General features: G+C 42.1%; 1 protein-coding gene across 3 annotated transcripts in view; it reads left to right on the top strand.

The window, feature by feature from the left end:
* The first annotated feature begins 241 nt into the window (after positions 1-241).
* The window catches only part of LOC117238319 (homeotic protein spalt-major-like), a 71,167-nt gene continuing 51,582 nt past the window's right edge, over positions 242-19,826 (top strand). For 2 of the 3 annotated variants that reach the window (XM_033503157.1, XM_033503162.1), the window contains exon 1: positions 242-1,156. In XM_033503157.1, the coding sequence (XP_033359048.1) occupies positions 1,054-1,156 (103 nt within the window). In that variant the 5' untranslated portion in view covers positions 242-1,053. The remainder of the gene's footprint in view (positions 1,157-19,826) is intronic. The other variant, XM_033503160.1, reaches the window with a different exon arrangement.

Here is a 19,826-nt window from a genome sequence, read left to right on the forward strand (position 1 = left end):
AACGGAAGTCGAACGCTTCACGGTATACGAATACTTTTTTTCGACCACTGTACTTATCGAATTGATTCAGATTCACGAGTACACATTGAACTTGATCCCACCCCTGGCGAGCGTGGGTCGCGTTGGAGGGAGCGCGCGACCGATGGTGGGGCCGCCGGTGAGTCGAGCGTCGGGGAGGAAAGCGCGCGCAGGCCTCTCCCCTCCGACCCCACCAAGACGCGACGGGCAGCGCAGGAGAGGGGCGCCGCGACGTCAGGCCCAGAGCTGGTCCGTCCGTCGTCCGGCCGACTCGAGGCACCAGAGCTGCGGATTTCGCGCGAGATATACAACCATAAACACACATATACACAGGTTCGCGCACGTACGTAGCCACGCACGCACGCACGAACGCACGAACGCACGAACGCACGCACGCACGCACGCACGCACGGACGCACGGACGCACGGACGCACGGACGCACGCACGCGGCCAAGCAACTACGTAGCCAAGCACGAACGAACGTGTAAGCACGCACGCGGTGTCCCGCGTGGACAGACGGACAGAGTCTCTCGCTCTCTCGGTGGTACACGTGCGCACACCGGTCTGTGTCGTAGCCGATCCACGGGTAGAAAAAAGAGTCGAGTGTGTGAGAAAATAGGAAACACGGTACGACGTATCGTCAGTGGAAGAGAAAAAGGGAGTTGGTCGCGGGCGCCACGTGCCGTCTCGAGAAACTCGACGAGTGCCGCGACAGCTTACCGGGATGGCTCGAGTGTGTTATTACTGGCCGAGTTGAAACGTCGCCGGTTCTATCCGCATGGGATCGTTCAGGAAGTGGATTAGCGCGCGAGGGGAGGTGTGGCTCCCTGACAGTGTCGATGGTGAAGTACAGCAGTGATTCGATTAACCAGCGACCGGAATCGTCGAGTGCGGAATCGACGCGGTCCTCGCCGCGGCGCGGACCGATCGCGTGTCGGCCCGTCTCAGCGAGATATTAGTCCCGATTCGTTGCCCGACGAACTGGATCACCGGCGGTCGCCAACAATCCGAAAGCGATCAACAGGCTAGAAGGAATGTCACGGAGAAAGCAAGCTCGACCAAGCCGTGCCCACCTCGAGGAGGATCTTGTCCACGGCCCTCTGCTGATCAACGCCGTACGAAACGTGAACCAGACCCGTAAGTGAATATCATCGAGCGCGATACGTACGAATCCGGATCTAGGAAAATAGCGCGCACGCACGCACGCACGTACACAAGCGCTCACACACACACACACACACACACATACACGCAACACGCGCGCGCGTCACACACGTACACACTGCCCCCTCCCCCCCTCCTCTCTCTCTCTCTCTCTCCAGTGCTCTCGCGCGTTAGATTAGGCGAGAAAGGGTCGTTAGCCGTTGTTACCTTGCCGCTGTCGAGTAACTTGTGTCGAGCCGTTTTTCTATTATTTCACCGTACGTGGCCGTACGATGGCCGTGGCGAAACAGTGAATCGAATTCTGCGAACGTATCGGCCCGCGTTTGTGAAAATGTTTTCGAATGGTCGAAAACGGTTAGACAAACGTGTTACGGAGTAACGAGAACGACCAGAAGGATGCTGGATAAGAGATCGTGCCTGCGCGGAGAAGCAGCGACAGTTTGGACGCCGCGTGATGCGATCGAAACTCACCTTGAAGTTGAACCGTTCAAGATCGAAAGACACTCGATGGAGGAAATTCCGTGTAACCGGTCGATCCTGCGACCACCTAGCTACGTATCAAAGAAATTCGAATGGATCGCATCGATACGCGGCTCCGTTTCGCTTGATACGCGGCTCGTGGGCTATGCCACCGTGAGTGAGATTCTCTTTGCTCGTCCTCCGATCGCGGACAAACGTCCGTTTCTAAATAATAATTATTTATTCGCGAGAGCGAACCCTTCCGCACAGAGGATGCATCTACGACGACGTTGAGTAGATCGTTGTTTCGTCGCGATGACTTTCGAGCATCTTTTCGTCGTTCTTCTATCGTCTGTCCTGATCTAAGACGACTAGTTCGATATCCACAACTTTCTAAAAGATCTTCTACCAAGATAAGCAAAACGCTCACCATCAGGTATTGAATTCTACATCGGGCTTGGGACATGTCGCCCATTTCACGTCACAAAAGTTGTTGGCGGAGCTTCGGTAAACTCTCCTTCGAGCCGCATTGAATTCGACGACGAAATATCGATGATCTTGTAACGGGAAGCCAGGTTATCGAATATCTGTCAACTCGCGGAGGAAATGTAACGCGTACGAGTCACGTTAAATGGCAAGGTAGGCAAATAATAACAATAATAACAACTATCGTAGAGACGATAGAGATGATAGAGAAGAGTCGGACGTTTTATCGTGGTTGAATAACTGGAACGCGAGAATTCGTAACAATTATCATACCGTATTAGTTATTAGATATTAGGTATCAGTTGTTAGTGATTGGTTGTTAGTTATTGGTTATTTGTTATTAGTTGTCGGTGGATGCGCTGTCGTTGATTATTCCGTGCTCTTAGCTTCGTGTAACGAACGAGCTTCGACGACGTACGAATGGTCGTACTTGGCTCGTAACGATACATTTTGGTGCACTCGAGCCACTTTTACAGGAAACAAGCGATTAAAACAGGTTGGAAAGGAAGGTGATGCAATGGTGGCCGTCGGCGTGGTGGCGCGGCGCGCCGAGAGATCAGCCGCGAGTGTCATCGAAACTCGATTCACGGAAGCTCTCCGTCGGACTCGTAGCGGCGCGACCCGTCAACCAACCGCTTCGAATCCGTTTGTGGTCAAAGTGCGCGAAAAATATCCTGCCGTTCTCGTTCCTAATAGCATCGGTTTAATCGGTCTTCCGTAGCGAACGAACAGAAGATGGTTATTTTTCACGCGCTTGGATTCCAGACGAAGATCGAGAGGGGCAGACTGCCAGGTTGGCGTTTCGCGTTTCCCCGAAACCCGAGTGCTCGACTAGTAGAAGCAGGAGTTGGTCGATCGCGTTCCTTTTCAACTGGGAAACGCGAACAATCGAGGACAGGTTTCTCGTTTCTCGAGTGCGATGACCCGCACGAAAACGCGACGAGCGCTAAGGCCACTTGTCACTTGTGTTCGCGCGTGCCGTAGGTCGACGTTGAACTCGTTTCAGGCGTTTTGGCAACGTTCCGTGCCTGCGATTCTCACTTTTCTGCTAAACTCCTACTTATCCAAGCGTAATTTCTTTAACGAAAGTACGGTGGCGCTACGGGAACGATCGAGCAATTGTCCCGCGAAAGTTGCTTGTTTCTTGAATTTCGTTTCGAATGTCTTACGTCTCGGACAAACGCAAAAGAATCATCGTTGTTGAAAATATAAACGCTATTATAGAGTTAAGGTAACGTTTATCGTAAAAGAAACGTGCTTTGTAACGTAGGCAGCAAAAATAACATTGACGCGTACCTCTTAACGCTTGTTTCAAACGTATCCTTCTAATAATCGAGTAAGTCGACTCCGATCTTGCCATTTCTTTGTTCGCCAGTTCGACCTCTTCTTCTTCTTCTTTTTTTCACCTCCCTTGTTTCGTTATTCGATGCTTCACGTAGATATCTATTTATCGACAAAAAACGTTTACGTTTTCCCAAGAAATAAATATCAAATGTTTTTTTAATACGAAAGTAGTTCCCTTTGAATTTGGCTTTGAATTTCCCTTTGAATTGAACGATAACGTGGAATCTGCCGGGGCGATTTCTTTACGGTCACGGCGAGTTCTAGTTCGCGTGTAACGTCCTTCGTATTGGTGAAAAATATTAGTGAGAAGAGATGAAATCGTCCGACGACCCGATAAAACTAGAAATTTGAAAATTGAAGTAACTTGTAATTTCTCGATCGGTCTTAATAGGTAGCATGTATTTATAGGAGCCGTTCACCGATCATAGCGAACAATTTGCCAAGTTGCAGCAAATGGACTGCTGGAAACGCGTTATCTTTCTCTTCGCAGCTGAACATTCGTTTAATCTTCGTCTTATCTATTTAATGAAATTTAGAAAATTAAAGAAAGTGGAATTAATGGATTCGGCTTGCGACCGCCTTGCGCGTTAAATAATAAATTTGCCAAGTAAGGCACTAAAATAATTTTTGCAAGATAAAGTTTTATCAATTCGACGTTGACTATTAAATTCGTTTTAATTAAAAGAAACGCGTCGCAGTAAAGTTTCTCCAATTGTTTTGGACGAGTTTTCAAGTAGTTTTTCTCCTGTCGGTTAATAGAAAGTTATTTGTCACAAGTTACACGGAATTTCATCGAAATTAGTGTCTTCAATTTGATCGTACTCTTAAAAGTAATTGCCTACTGTTCGTTATTTACTTTTTGCGAGTAAACTTTTCATTCTTTCCGCTCGAGCTGAATACTTTTCGCTCGTATTATACGGAACAACTACGCAAGTCGATGATTTCACGGATTTCTCATAGCAGTTTCTCCTCTTTATGAAGCGTAATTACGCCAATTTTTTCATCTAGCGTCCTTTTTTTCTTCGCAACATGGAAATATAAAAATAGCGAGCAAGCGAACGACAGACACCGGTAAACGAGACGCGAATCGCGTAGCTCGAGGGAAAGTTTCGGTAACGGATCGTGGCAGAGACTTTGTCGGGCGAATGTTCCTGTTAAAACTTGACAAGTGTCTGGTAGTGGTAATCTGTAAAATTACGAATAATTTTCTACTCTTTCCAACAAATACTCGGTTTGTATTCGGTCAAATCGAGCGAAATTGCATGTATATTGTTCGGCTATAAATAAAGATTCCGCTGAATTATGGCGATAATATTTATTACCGGATGTAATAACGTAAGAGAGAAAGAAAGCAAAACCAACCTAGATACATAATAGTGGAACTAAATCGTGGGCATAAATTAACAAATAAAATGTACACAGCATAATCCGTTGCTAAATCTTTTTCAACGTAGCTATATCTTATAACCGAGCCGAACATCTTAACAAACGCTTGAAATAGCGGAAAATCTTTTAACGTACGCTGTACACTGTATATATTAGCGAATCCGTGGATGCTGTAAACGATACTTCGTTTATGCTTTCTAGGTAATACTTTGTCCACGATTTCTTCAAACCGATTGTTTATATTTCTCGTATCGAGGTTTCCTCGAGCGTTAAACGGCGATCGATTGATTCGTTAACTTTTCGATCGCTTTTCTCAAACCTACTGCCTATCGCTTATCGCGATAAACCGAATTACTTTTCTTCAAAATTTCTAAACAGTTTTCGCTGGAAGCGAGGAAAGCAATACGGTTCTGTAACGCGATAACGTGGACCGCGCAGCTTTTTAAAGGTTTCGATCAGGTTTAATGGAATTAGAGAGCGATGAGGATTTTTAGCGTGAAATTAACCGTTTAGCTGCGACGGCGTCAGGCCCTTTGAAACCACGATTTAACCGTTCGTGTCCCTCGACCGTAGACACGCCATTTCTACAATGTTTTAACATACGCGATTTCTTTCAACCGCTATCGTTCATTTTCACCGTATACTTTGCCATATCGTAAGTGACGTACCGAGCGTACGATATTCTATCAAACTGTGCAACCAACTGTACCGTAGATACTCCTTTTTTATACTCTTTTTTTCAACAAATTTCTAACCTACTAACCAAAGAAAACGATTAATTTTAATTGGCAATCTGCCGAACATAGTAATTTCTCTATCGCTAAAACGATCAAGTCTATCACGACATATTTACATTTCCTTCCTTTCCAATTATACTAGAAACGTGCGAATGCTTATGAAAAATTAACGTTGACGTTTATTCAGATACTATACATAATTACATATACCTACCATAGATACCATTTCGATTATAAACATCTACATACACATACACCTATGTAATACACACTTGCGTGGAATATCTATTTTCAGTGTTATTTATGGATCTTCCACTTTTCTAATCCTGCAACAAGAATATTCGTAATTGTTGTGAGTCGCCTTCGCTTGTCGCGAATAATACCTTATACCATTGATCAAACATATTGTTTTATTCCAAGTTTCTATTCGCAGATTTTTTCTTTTTTTTTTTCTTTTCTCTTTTTTCTTTTCTTTTTTTTTTTTTTTTGTAATTGGAACTAGCAGTGCTATATATAGAAGTATAAATACAAGCAATAAACTTGATCTATCGTGAATTTCCACAATCTGTCAAACAAGTTCGTCGCATTGGCATAAAATATTCGACAAACCGTTGCAATTAACATATAACCAAAAGAGTTAGAATTTGGTGAAAAACTATACTCGCTAGCCGGCGGATAGAGTCTCCGTGGCAATTTTTTCGATAAAGTCGACCGGTTAATTGATTAGCTCGGACGTATCCGAACTGGTGAAATTCCTTTGAGATCGAATCCTGCACGGTCGAAGAGAGAGAGAGAGAGAGAGAGAGAGAGAGAGAGAGAGAGGGTGAGAAGGAGAAAAGGGGAAGAAAAAAGGAATTGTTCGCGTGAAATTTCACGGAACCCTCGTGAATCTCACGCGGCACGCAGTCCGAAAAGAAACGCAGATAAGAAGTGCACCGGTGAATGGCGCGATGATAGGGTTTGCTGGATCCTCGTATTTTTTGTCTTTCGTCAGGTTCCGGTATTTGTAATGCTAAACTGTGGGTGGATATCGCCAGGAATTTGACGGAACGACCACGCGAAACCGGATTTCTCCGACATTCTGCAAAAAATTAATCAGAAACTAGCTATACGCGTTACAATTTCAAACGTTCGAACTTGTCGAAGATATGGAGAAAGAATTTTCGGTGTGATTTTCGGTATTTTCGATCGAGGTAATTTGATGAAAAGTAACTTGTTAGTAATTCGACGAGGAAGAGTCAAAATTCGTTGCAACGATTCAGACCCGTTTGAACGCAAACGTAATGTCACTCGAGAAACGGTAATAATTTAATATTAGAACTTCTGAAACGTGTGTTTGCGTGCGTGTGCGCGTGGTGCAACTGTAATTGACAAGAAAGTGCCAAAGTATCGAAATGATAAATATTCGAAATGAACGTCACCGATGAGCTTAACGAAACGATGTCTTTTGCGTTTCGTTCGGTGTTTATCGCGTTGAACCGCAAATAAGGAACGCCGTAGCAAATCTAGGATGTCATATTCTTCGAACAATGCGATAAAAATGGGGAAAGCTCGCAACAGTTATATTACAAATATTTCCTAATATTTCCTATACATATCCTAATATTTGATAAATTGTCCGATAAATTAACGATATTATAGTCTTGCGACAGCCAACCAGTATTGCGAAGATAATTTTGATGACGAATGAAAAACGACTTGACGAAAAGGGCGAGCGCTACTTGCTTTCCTGGAAAAGTAAATAAACCAAGCTTGAAAATATTTCAAAGAATAATTCTATGGAGAATAATGGTATATCCCATCGTATCGTTAAATAATCAAATCGTAACGTTAAATGCAACCTGTAAGCCGATTACTTAACGACTAAGCGTTACCGTACGAGTCGAAAGGTGCGAAATCGAACGAGAACGATCGAATTGCTTGTACGCGAGGAAAAGTGACATTTCCAGTGACGTTGGGCGCGCTAAAAATTTCGCGTCCGTCTCTCGGCCATGATAAACTTTACGATCATCGTTAGGACGGGAAATTTACATTCGATAATAAATTCTCGAAAAGTTTAACAAAACAAGCTTGAACGAACCTCGCGATTTTGCCGATCGGAACTCGAGAATCTTGAAAATTCTGCGAAAATCGTTTTTTATGCCAAAGATTCCCGAAAATTCTGTTCTAAACGATATGCTCGTTTCTTTTCGAAAAAGTTCCCTTTCGAAAGAGCGATTCGGTAATTTTCTGGAAATACGGTCGAAAAATAGATCGTACGCGCAAGAAAAGGACGCGCGTCGGTGAGTCACGGAGAAAAAAGTTTTCGATGATAAGCGCGTCTTTTAGTTCGAACAAAGTTTCCGCAAACATTTGTCAATTATTAGTTATCCATTGATAAGCCATATCATCGATCATAGTGCACGGTGCATTGTCGATTTCCCAGGAAATATTCTTATCTCTTTTTTAGATGTCGAAAAATGACCACGTAAAATAGAAACACGCTCGCGCGTTGCATCGTTTTCTATTACCCTTTTTACCAATCGTAATACAGAAACGTATGTACACCGTGGCTCAGCCGTTCGCAACGAGCTATTAAAACTTAATTATAAATTATCGACGAGAACGAACATCGGGCTGGAAATCTTCTTTCGTTCGGTAGGTGTCAACTACTTTTGCCGTTTAAGCTCTTTATCGCTTATCGCAAATATTCCATTCAATTCCGAATGAAAATATCTATCTCCGTTGCGTTTACGTTATTACATTCCCGTAAACGGTACTACGATAGCACATTGCATAGTAGCCTTAGAAACGATTTTGCGATCATTTCACAAATTACTTGCAATTTGTCCGTATTCTCCGACCAAACTTTTCAAATCCTATCGCATATCGCGATAAAAACCTGCTTACAAATGTATTAGTAAATGCGAATATCGTTGGCAGTCTATCTTCCGAACAGTTCTTGGAAAAATATACTACTTCCTATCGATCGAATTTTCCAAAATCACAATTACTCGGCTTGTTACCAGTTTTATTTTAACGACACGGTTCACATTTTTTTCACAAGATTCGTAAGCTTGTTTCACAAATCTCGAAAACGCTGGTGTTTCGTCGAAATTTTCCAAGCTATCTGTCTCTTGCGGAGAAGCAACTAATATTAAAGTACGATTTAGCAGAGTGGAACGATTGTTACGGTGAAAGTGATCGTTCGTAAGATAGACAAAAATCTTATGTTTCCACGTTTATCCGGGAAACAAAGTCGTTTGACATTAAGTACAGATCTCGAGATGTTGCTGATACGACTAACATTAGCCGTTTCTTTTATGTATTATATATATATATTCATTTTATATGTTATACGTCTGATATTGTTTGCAATGGCGGCATGGGCTTGCTGGCAGTGGAATAACGTTAACAGAGTTATTGTTCCTCGAATGGCCGGGAATACGAGATTCTCGCCGCTTTAAAATAACATCTTTTAAACGGTTAGATAGATTCGATAGACGCGCAACCTTTATTCGCAGATTCTTCGAATACGTGGTGGAAAGTCGCTGGAGCGTTGCGAAGATGTCGATGGATAGGCGATCGACAGGTCCAGTTTTCGAGTTAAGCAACGCTGTCGGCCATTTATTTAGCGTTAACCGGCCGGCTTATGCGTTCTTCGATTAAACGATAAACAGAGATATCGCCGGTGCCCCGGGATACGAATCGTCGAACGCGCAAAAGTCCGTGTTTCTCGATTAATCTTCGGCCCGCGGCAACCATCCTTCCCGTTTCTTTTCCAAGCGACGCCATTCGTAATGGCAAATTGTCTCGGAACCGTTGCACACGACGATTCAATCATATTTTCCAAACGACGGATAGAATTTCAAGGTAGTCCGATATGTGCTTCTTATCGGCTATTTTTAGATTACGAATATTTATATACCTGCGACTGTTTTATACGTTCGTTAACCGGACGAGTCGACTGGTCATTCCGCTGCGCTCCGTTTAAACAGCGACGCTAATACCGTTCGAGAAACGTAATTCCACGATTACAAGGTAAGGTGTTGAATCTCGAATCGGTAGCTACGTTTGTTCGAAGCTACTGCATGCGTAAGACGCAATTATGTTTGTACCGCTTTATGTTTGTAAACATGTCTGGTTACCGAATAAGCGTATTTATCATTCATTTACTTTTGTCCCTGATCGCTTAGCTTCTTCTACGGAAATCCGAATATATCTACGTACATTTGTTTCAGTTGTTCGTCAAATGTAATCTCTGTGTCTCTCCTGATCCACTCCTTGCTAACATCGAAGAAGATTTATTGCGTATTCAAAGTTTCTCATAAAGAGTAGAGATTCTATTTTATATTCGAGGAGAAAAGCGTCGTTCTTTTTCCATTTATATTTCCTATTATTTCAGTTATATTAGATTTCACGGCGAATAGCCTTTATTCGTACAGAAATAACCAATTTACATACCGTACGTCCAAACTATAATTAAGACTTTGCCAACGTGTACGCTTAACACTCTTCCGACTTACGTATTTTAGTTTCAAGCGTAAAAGATGTGGAACGTGTAAACTGCTGAATCTTATTAAATATTACACGATGGTATATGTTCAGACAGGTTCGCTCTTCCTTCGTACTAAAGTTGTTTTAATGCTTCGTTTCAGGAAAGAAATTAAAGATTGATCGATTGATATCTTAAAATATTCTTATTACATTTTATTACCGATGGCCAATTATATAAATATTAGGAACATTTATCGCTATATATCATCAATCACGCAGTTACTACGACTTGGACTTCTTTACTTGCGAAGACAAATGCGTTTTCCGGTGCTCTTGCGCCACGAAAATATGGAATCGCGTTCAAACTTGCCTGAATGTTATTAATCGCATCGTATTCGATGTTTAATCGACGATGGTCGTTTGATATTTAATACTCTGACTCGTTACCCGTATTTTTAATTCGATACCTAATTGCCATACTCAGCACGGTATTTCTAATAAAACTAAGTAACCTTCTACCTACGTATCGCATCATATTTTGCGATAATTGTTACATCCGAGTTACCGTCTCGATTCGATTCGAATCGCGGAGAATACAGCGTGTAACGGGTTGATCGCGATTAAAACGACGAAGAGTCGAAATCGCGGTTTCGATAGGAAAGAGACTCGTAGATGCCAAAGGATTGGCAACTTTCTTTCGCGACGATTTTCGTACGATTTAAGAGAAGACTCTCTTGTTACGTTAAAGGCGTCAACAGCGAACATGGATTATACGTAGATACCTATCGTGCGAAAATAGGAAATTTTCAAACACGTACGCTTTCGTACGTAGAGAGGAAAGGGAAAAGAAATACGCTCTAAACGCGTTAATATCAAATACGTTTCTCCGTCGAAGATAGAAGATACTCGAGTTTTTCAAATTTATATCGAATCGAGCGGGATGCGATACTCGGTGAAAATTATTCATCGCGCAAACAAATTTACGTTTCTTTCGCTCCGTTGTATCTGCGTTTATCGTCGAATGTTTCTCTTTAACCAAATGTCGTGAATCGTTGTTTAATTTATACTTTATCGGTAGTTGTATGTATATATATATATATATTTTTAGCGAAATCTCCATCAAAAATATTCGAAGAAAAACAGTAGGTGTTGTTCGATCGTCAGATTTTTTCTAAAATAACAGCTTCTTCTGTGTTTGCCAGCGATAGTTTGTTCAATCTAGAAAGCAACGAGGTATAGCCTTACGGCTTGTGTTATAAATCGGCGGTCCACGTCAATGACGATAAGACTGATAACGACGATTCGATTTGCAAATCCATCGACCCTCGCGATTTAGTTTATAAATCTTTACGTCGTGAAAATAATAACGGTACGTGATTGGTTTGATTCGTGAATTACCGATAGTTATCGATAGGTTCGTCCGTAAGTCAATATTGACATATCCTTCGACGACGAAATACGTGGAATAATAATGGAGATACGCGGTACGTACACGAACCTAGATATTTATTACAAGAGCAATACGTTAAACCACGGTTCTGTGTTACTCGGGGTTCGAGACACGATATGGAATTTACGTATACATCAAAGCCAGACTACTAAAAATTCTCGAAAGAGACAAGACAACTTTTATTTCCAAGTTTCGTTTTATTATGCTATAAATTAAAGAAGTTATAAAATTTTTATTCCAGGCACGCCGAGCGTCGCTCCACCAATCCGCGAAGCGTTAACATTTTTGTCAGGATCGCGGCATCGCCGATTACGCGTTTACGTTGAATTTTCCAATTTGTCGAAAGACGATCGGGTGAGAAAAGCGAAAGATACGAAACTAGCCGATTAAACCGATCAAACGTCGAAAGGAAATTTAGATTCGCTGTTTGTCCTATCGTTTGCTCGTGTAACCGTAATTCCTATATATATACATACGTCTCAATTATTACGTTTCTATCTCGAGATAGCCGAACCATCCCTCCTGTTTCAACTATCCTTTCGTGGCGAGTCTTTGATTCTCTATCGCGTTTACATTAAAACAAATTACGCATTAATAGGCCTAACACGCGTGGGGAAACGAGAAACACCGCGTCCCAACTAAAGCCATAAATCACTATAGAAAACGGTGAAAGTCAATTTCTTAAATACTCGATCGAAAGGCAGAATCTTCGGAAGCACGCGAGAGACAAGAGTGAAAAAAGCGAGCTCTCTTTAGATACGAGATAGAATTTTAGTTTGCAAGATAGAAACGCGTGAAAAAGTATGCGATAAGCGCCGTGAATCAACGGAACGTTAAGACGAAGTATTATAATTGCAAATACTTTTCAAATAAAGCTGTAATAAAGAAACCAGACTACGCGAAGGAAAGATAAGTCGCGAGTAAACGCTATGTCAATATAATACGCGAGATAATACGATAATACGAAAATCTCTATTGACGCGTTCGGAGCAGAAACGCGTTTTTCAAGAACCGGAAGTGCCACTACGCAATGGCGCTATCACGGGGATCAACAACTTATCGTTGAAACTCCGCATTCGGCCATATCGACCGTTCTTTTTGACTTTTTTCTTTCTCCTTCGTTCTCTTATTATCGTTAGTGGCGGCGATTATTAATTTTCCTTGAATTGTTACGCTTACGATACGTAAGATAATCGAGAGAAGAAATTGCGTAAAATAAGATACCGGGATATACGTGTTATTACATATGCAAAGAAGAAATATTTTATTTTTATATTTTACTAAGATCGAGATACGTGTAAACGCTTAAAAGCGTCGTTTCTTTGTCGTCCGATGTTAGTACATAACGTTTTTTTTTCTTTTTTTTTTTTTTTTTTTTTAAATAAACGAAGAATTTAAGGAATTTGAAAGAAATTACGTTGGTCGTTTCGGTCGGTTCGTCTATGAATTATGGGGAATTGTAATCGATTTGGAATCGTAAAATAAAAGAAAAGGAAGAGAAAGATGAATCGCGTGAAAAACGATCGAGCCTGTCGGTTACACGGTATCGTGTGCTCGAGAATCATTAGTTGGCGACAGTTTTGTTAAACAGTTTGGCCATTTAAACGACAGGCGACGGACAGACGGAGGAACGGAGGAACACTCGTGTCGAGTAGCGTGTTGTTGACAACGCATTAAGGGGGTGTATTGGGTGTGTAATACGCGTGACAAGAGACTAAGCACCGTCTAACGTTCAGCTCGACTGCATATTAATAGATCTCGATATAAGTGTCGCTCGGCATCGTTACGTCCGGCCTGTTCGTACCGCGAGCTCCGCGAGTTGTCATTCGAACGCGTCTCGTTCGCTCGCGAACATCCACCACCTGTCCTTTTGTTTCTGCTCGTTCTTTTCTTCTTTCGTTGCGAGGTGAGCGTGAGAAATGGAATGTGGAAAAAAGTGAAATACCTTAATTATGGCACGGTGAATACGGTGCGTTTGCGATCGCCCCGACGAATTTCTTTTAACCGATGTGGATACGATTTCGACAGATACAAAGATATTTAATATTCGAGTCGTCCCGGTTTATAGCGTGCCGATTCTATAAAAAGACGGTACTGCTTCTAACCATCTTAACTTTGCGTACGTTTTACCCAAACTACATACATTGGACTAAAGCGTTCGAATACCTATGAATGGCGTGTATATCGTAGTAAATATATCGTAAGAGAAATGTTGATACGATAATAGTACGTCGATACCGATGATCATACGCGAATCGTGCTAGCGTCTGTGATTGAATTTGCAATTCGGTCGGTATTGGCAGGCCGATGGCTTATCTAATAGGCAAATGCATAGTGGTATTCTATCTTGTGAATCGGTTTAGGGTAAAAGTCTACTTTGTTTTAATCGGCTCCTACTAATAATCTAATTTACGCGATGACCGATAGCAGCAGCGGTATTTCAGTCTTATCGTAACGTAAAAACTCGCGAGTAACGGAGATTTCGAGATCATAGGCATTCGCTTGCTTTCCAAGGAAGCGTCTTATTATTAAACTTCTGCGTTCTACGTTTTCGTAATAGGAAATTTTTCTAGTCGCGCGGGAGTAAGGACGGGAGTAAGGACGGGAGTAAGGACGGGAGTAAGGACGGGAGTAAAGAGGAGCGTGAGTTTTTGGATGCGGCGCGTGCTCTAAATAAAGTACTACGATAAATAGTTTCTGTAGCCACGGTTTGACAACGTACAGAATTGTCGCGTCTTGCCGTAAAATCAGTGTTATTTCTTGTCATCGTCTCTCGTACGGAATAAACCTTTTAACGATCTATTGGCCGAGTTAAATCATCGAAAGCTCGGAAATCTTCAAAGACGCGTTTGCGAAATAAGCGTCCGCGACTATTTACGTGGAGCGTGTCTCGGAGAAATTCTGAAAATCTAGAAAATCTGCGACATCCAGAAAATGTAGAAAATCAAGAAAATTCGAAACATTGGGATATCGTAAAGGCGAACGCAGAACCCGCAGGGAGACTGCGATCGGGCAAAAACCGCGGCCGGAAAGCGCCACCCCTGGGAGAAATAATACGCGAACGAGCAAACTATCGAGCCGACAAACCAGTTCCAAGATCGTAAATTAATCGCGCGGATTCCGCGCGTTTTTCATCCATTGGCGAATACGTTGCGCCCGCTTCGATATTTTCGTATTGTGGCTAGGACGCATCATGGGTCGATGGTTCTCGGTCGGTGTGTGCTGCTATTTCGGAGCCGCGATAGACATTCGCGAGAAATATGCAAATACAGAGAAACCGGCGTGCAACGCCGACGAATTCTCACGCATCAACGACCGGCCCACGGGATCGGCATCGCGCTGTCATGTCGGTCGATGATCCCAGGTAGTTATTGATAGATCGATTTATCGTGTCGCGAACGCATACGATCGCTATACGCTGGGCTACGCTCGGATCGAAAGTAACAACTTGCTTTTGTATCGTGATTTCGCAAACAGTAGCCGATTATATACTCTAAGCCGTTCTATCTATCCGACTTTATTGAAATTATAATAGCTTAGTTTTGCAATAGACGGACGATGTCGAAACGATCGATGAAAAACGAAGAAACGGAGAAAATGTCACCCCGGATCGATCGTAACGTTGCATGCAATTTATAGTAACGTAATCGTGATTTTAATCGAATTCGTTTCAAATGAATTAGGATAAACGATAAAAAAGACACGAAGAACGACTAGAGATACGCGCGTATAACTTTCGAATAAATTAATAACCAAAGAAATGTATTTTTTCCCTTCCTTCTTTGATATTATATGATCATCGTTGATATTATATATTCAAATTTATATATCCGTTTGTGAATTCACGCGTGTATCAGGGATTTTATTTAAATGAAAGGTAAATAAATCTTGAATTTAATTGATTAAATTTGCCAAAGGAAGATTCCGTTCCTCTGGAAAGAACTTTAGCAACGTGTTTATCTTGCGTCGAATGTATATCACTTTTGGCATTAGCATAGTTATCTAAGAAAATGAAATATTTTTTATCATATGTATACAAATTTAGCATGTTATCGGAATACCAAAATATAGCAAATATACGTGTGTTTAGTTTCTATGACATTTGCTTCGAAATAAGAATTCGTTGTCGATCGAAACGCGAAGGAAATTTTTAAATTACACAAGTACTTGTCACGGCTAGAACTTATAATTACGTGTTTATCTCGTGTTAGACATCGAATTACTCTTCTAGCTTAAATGTTATCGCGCGAATGCGACGCATCGAATAGGTCGAAGCTAATTCGACGACAGCCAATTCGGTGAGCGATATTTTTCAATCGTGAAATTTTCTTTCGCCCGATCTACGACTAATATAAAAACTAGCCGATACGGCTATTCGTATGTAATTCGAGTTGCTCGAGTTTTTACTTTATTTAGTCATTCGATCAAACGGTGTTTGTAACCCAAGGTAAACCAAGGTTATATCATTTCCACTGAAATAACCATCGATAGACACAATAAAGTATCATCGCGATAAGAATTCTACTTGTACGCGATCCTAAAACAATCGGAGCATGACAAGTAGATCCAGCATACGCGCGATAAAACAAACAAGGATCGAGACGCGCGTAACCAGTAGTAGTAACCAGCGACACGAATGTCGGAGGAAGATTTTATTTAAGATTTTAAAGATTTTATTAGGTCGATGCTGATGCTTCTACGGAAAAATTCGACGATTGGTAAACCGAGTGGAAGAAGGCGTTCCCGAAACAATCTAATTACCGAGCATTGGCAGCGAATTAAACGGTCTTCGATGCGCTCGGCGATAGAAGAAGAAACGCGAACGTCGGAGAAAACTGGTCGCTGGGAGAATAATCGAGAACGAGGGTGTAATAACGTTCGATCGATATCGATTGGCTTGGAAATACGGGCAGATATATAATCGCGATAACGACGGTAGGAAAAGAGCAAACGAAGATGAAAAAGAGGAAAATGGAGAGATACGCGGTTGCATCGTCGAGAGAAGATAGATGAAACGAGATGGAGAAGAAGAATATGGTAGATAGTATCGATATGTGGATATCGGTCGATTGTGAAAAATTGCGAAAGTACACAGCCGTTGAGAAAGAAAAGAAAAAAGGAGCGAACGAAGGGGAAGAAGAGATCGTCATGGAGGAGAATAAAAAGAGGAAGAAAGAAGAGGATGAATGACAGAGCGGCAGGAATCTGGGAAATGCACACTCGCTTTTTTTTTTACAGTCGACAAAGTCGACTTACCGGTTTCTTGACCTCCGTGGCGCGCGAATATTTTCGGTGTCATTATCGCGTCATTCTGTAGCGAACGCGCTATTGTGGAGAAACAGGATGAAAAAGACGAGGACAAAAGGGTGACTAAGAGAGAGAGGAGAAAGTTTAAGAGGTTCTTTCGTGCAACTAGAAATAGAGTTATAGAGCGGTATAAAAATTCAAAGACGTAGACTGCATATTAGATAGGAAATAAATAAGGAACGTGTAAAAGTAGAATCGATAAAAGACGTATCGACCTAATCCCGGTATTAAACAAGTACTTACAAGTAGGTATATTTTGTCAGAAAAGCGCAGTAGAAGCGCGCTAGAAACAAGGCACTGCGAAAATAAGAGATAAGAAGACGCATTAGGAGCCGGATAATCCTGCTTTCGTTTGGTTATCGTGATTGCTGCTTCTTCGTGCGTCACGAACGACCAAGATCGACAGGCAGATTTTCGCGAACAAATTGATCGTGATTCGACACGGACAGTATCAGACTTGTTCGACTATTCTACGAACGATTCCGAGACTGGGAAACTTTCTCACGTCGCGCCGCGTCGCTTCGCCATTGATCATCCAAGTCGATTGTAAATTGACGTTGGAAAACGAACGATATCTGTCGCACAAAATTTTCAATTTTCGCCTACACGTTCTACGCTTTGACCGATCGTCTTGTCTAAAATGTCTCTATAATTACGCGAGTTAAAATTAATAAAGATAAAGGACTTTCGATTAAGTCTGACGGATATGACGTGATTGAGCGTTTCAACTCAATTAGGTATTTCTTACGATTATATCCCGAAGATAGCGTTTATCTCTATCGAAACATTCGAATATCTTAAAAAGATGTATAAAGGTATAATTTCCGAAACGGAAGATAAAAGCAAAAGAACAAGTACGTTCTGGTACAGTTCATCCGCATTAGGTTATCGTATTATTAACCTAACCCGTCGAACGATCGTCGAATCCATCGGAGTTGGCAATTTAACAAGGGCAAATCGATGCCAGCTCTCTCGGCTACCGACGATTCCATCATAAACTCGGCCTAATATCATCGTAAAGGACGCTTTTCGAAACGTGATTCCGCTAATTGCTAGCAAGAACCTCGTAACTTGCGACGTCTTTATCCAAGATCGCGGATTTATCGCGTACGATCAAACGCGGTGAGAATATTTTACGGTAAGCTACGGCACGAAATTATAACGCCGATCGCCGAATCGACTCATAATCGTTCGATATAACTATTCTGTTATTCGCATCGCTCCATACAAAATCAATTTATGATTCGACGAGTTACGAAGAAGCTGGCTCGTTTCGTCGATACGCGACGACGAGTTTGTCGTAAACACGTCCTCCGTGCCTGATTAAGATATCCAGTCTGTTTGCAAATTATGGACTCGGTGCAAACTAACCACTTTGCGAGTCGGTCTTTCTCGTTTTATTCCAGAGCAAATGGGCCGGAAATTGACCGAAATAGGAGCGATAAAAGCTTGAAGCGTGTACCGTACGATATTGTATACGTTGAATCGTATCTATCGACGGATAATATTCGCAGAATACGACGCGAATCTCTGTTTAAGTCGCGCCTCTTTCGCCTTAAGACGCCTTCGCAAAATTAACGAATTTCCACAAGCATTTGCTTATTTACACTAATTAGCGCCTAGAACGACGATTTGCATCGAATTCTAACATCGATAGATACGTCCAAGCTTCGGTTCTTTTTGAATATCGTGAGACAGCGATCGAATAAAACTTGATGAAATTCGACGCAGTCGCTCTCTTAGCCGTAAAGTTCAGCCGTGATAAAAGTCGCTGTAGAACGATTGAAACCACGTACGACGATAGCTATATATACCTATTATATCCTTGCCGCGTTGCATCGTTGATCGACGTTTTATCAAAACTACTATCGAGAGACGGACAGAGTCGTCGAGTTTCATTTTTTTCTTTTTTGACGCGTAAGAAAATTCAAATCCTGATATTTCACCGTTCTTTGGCGCATTCTTCGCCGCTCTATAACGATACTATCGTTCGCTACGATCGAATTTTTTCTTCCATGACGCGTTATCGTCGCGTAAACGAGGATCCAAGAGACTGAAAATAAGATCCAGCGTATTATATGGCTAGAGCATTGTTGGTTATTTGTGAAACACCGTATAGAATGAAAGGAGGTTGAAGGAAAGAAAGCGAGGCGGAAGGGGGCGGAGGAAGGGGGGTTGAAAGCCGCTCTCGGAGGATTTACGAAGCGGCCGGTACACTTTGACGCCGCGCGTGGAATCGTCGCGCCAGCAAAAAGGGGGCTGAATATGACCCGTCATAGTGGCTCGCATTAAGCCGCCTTCGATAATTGGCGACCTTCGCCTCTTCCGCGAAGGAATGCCGCGCAAGGTTTTGCGCGAAACCGCCAAAGCGGCGATAGCCTCCTTTGCCAATCCTCTTTCTACCGGATCGTGATATAACCGCGGTCGGATATAAATAATATTAAGGGGTAATTACTGGACGTTCGCCACGTCGAAGGTGCTGTCCTGCCAGCCAATGGAATTTCTGGAGGGCGGTTTTGTTTTTCGACCGATCGCGAGTCAAAGTATTCCAAGTATTTCAAGATTCAAAGTGGCGAAAGACGTATAAGTGGCAGAAGCGAAGATCTCAAATAGAAATAAAAAATACGTTTCTCGTGATCTTTCTCGTTTTTCTGATACCAACGTCGTCTGTCGTTCGAATAGACGGCCCTGCACTTGAGCAAGAAACATACTTAAATAGGAAATACGTATCCGATTAGTTGGATCAATTTATTCGAATTATGTACTTTGTATGTACTCGTTGGCTCGGTATTAAGTATGCACTCGTCGCCAACGACCAGGAAATTAATATTTTTACTTTTATTTTCCATCGTAATCGATATGCGCGATTGTTCTAGCGAAATGGCGAATATCTATCGCTTAAGATAGGATTGGCCAATATTTCTAACATTGTCGGAATGTACGAGCATCGCAAAATATCGTACTTTCTTAAATCGAACGATCGAGTAGATTCAATTTC

Source organism: Bombus vosnesenskii, unplaced genomic scaffold (assembly GCF_011952255.1).
Source record: "Bombus vosnesenskii isolate JDL3184/JDL3185 unplaced genomic scaffold, Bvos_JDL3184-5_v1.1 scf7180000013448, whole genome shotgun sequence".
Lineage (NCBI taxonomy): Eukaryota > Metazoa > Arthropoda > Insecta > Hymenoptera > Apidae > Bombus > Bombus vosnesenskii.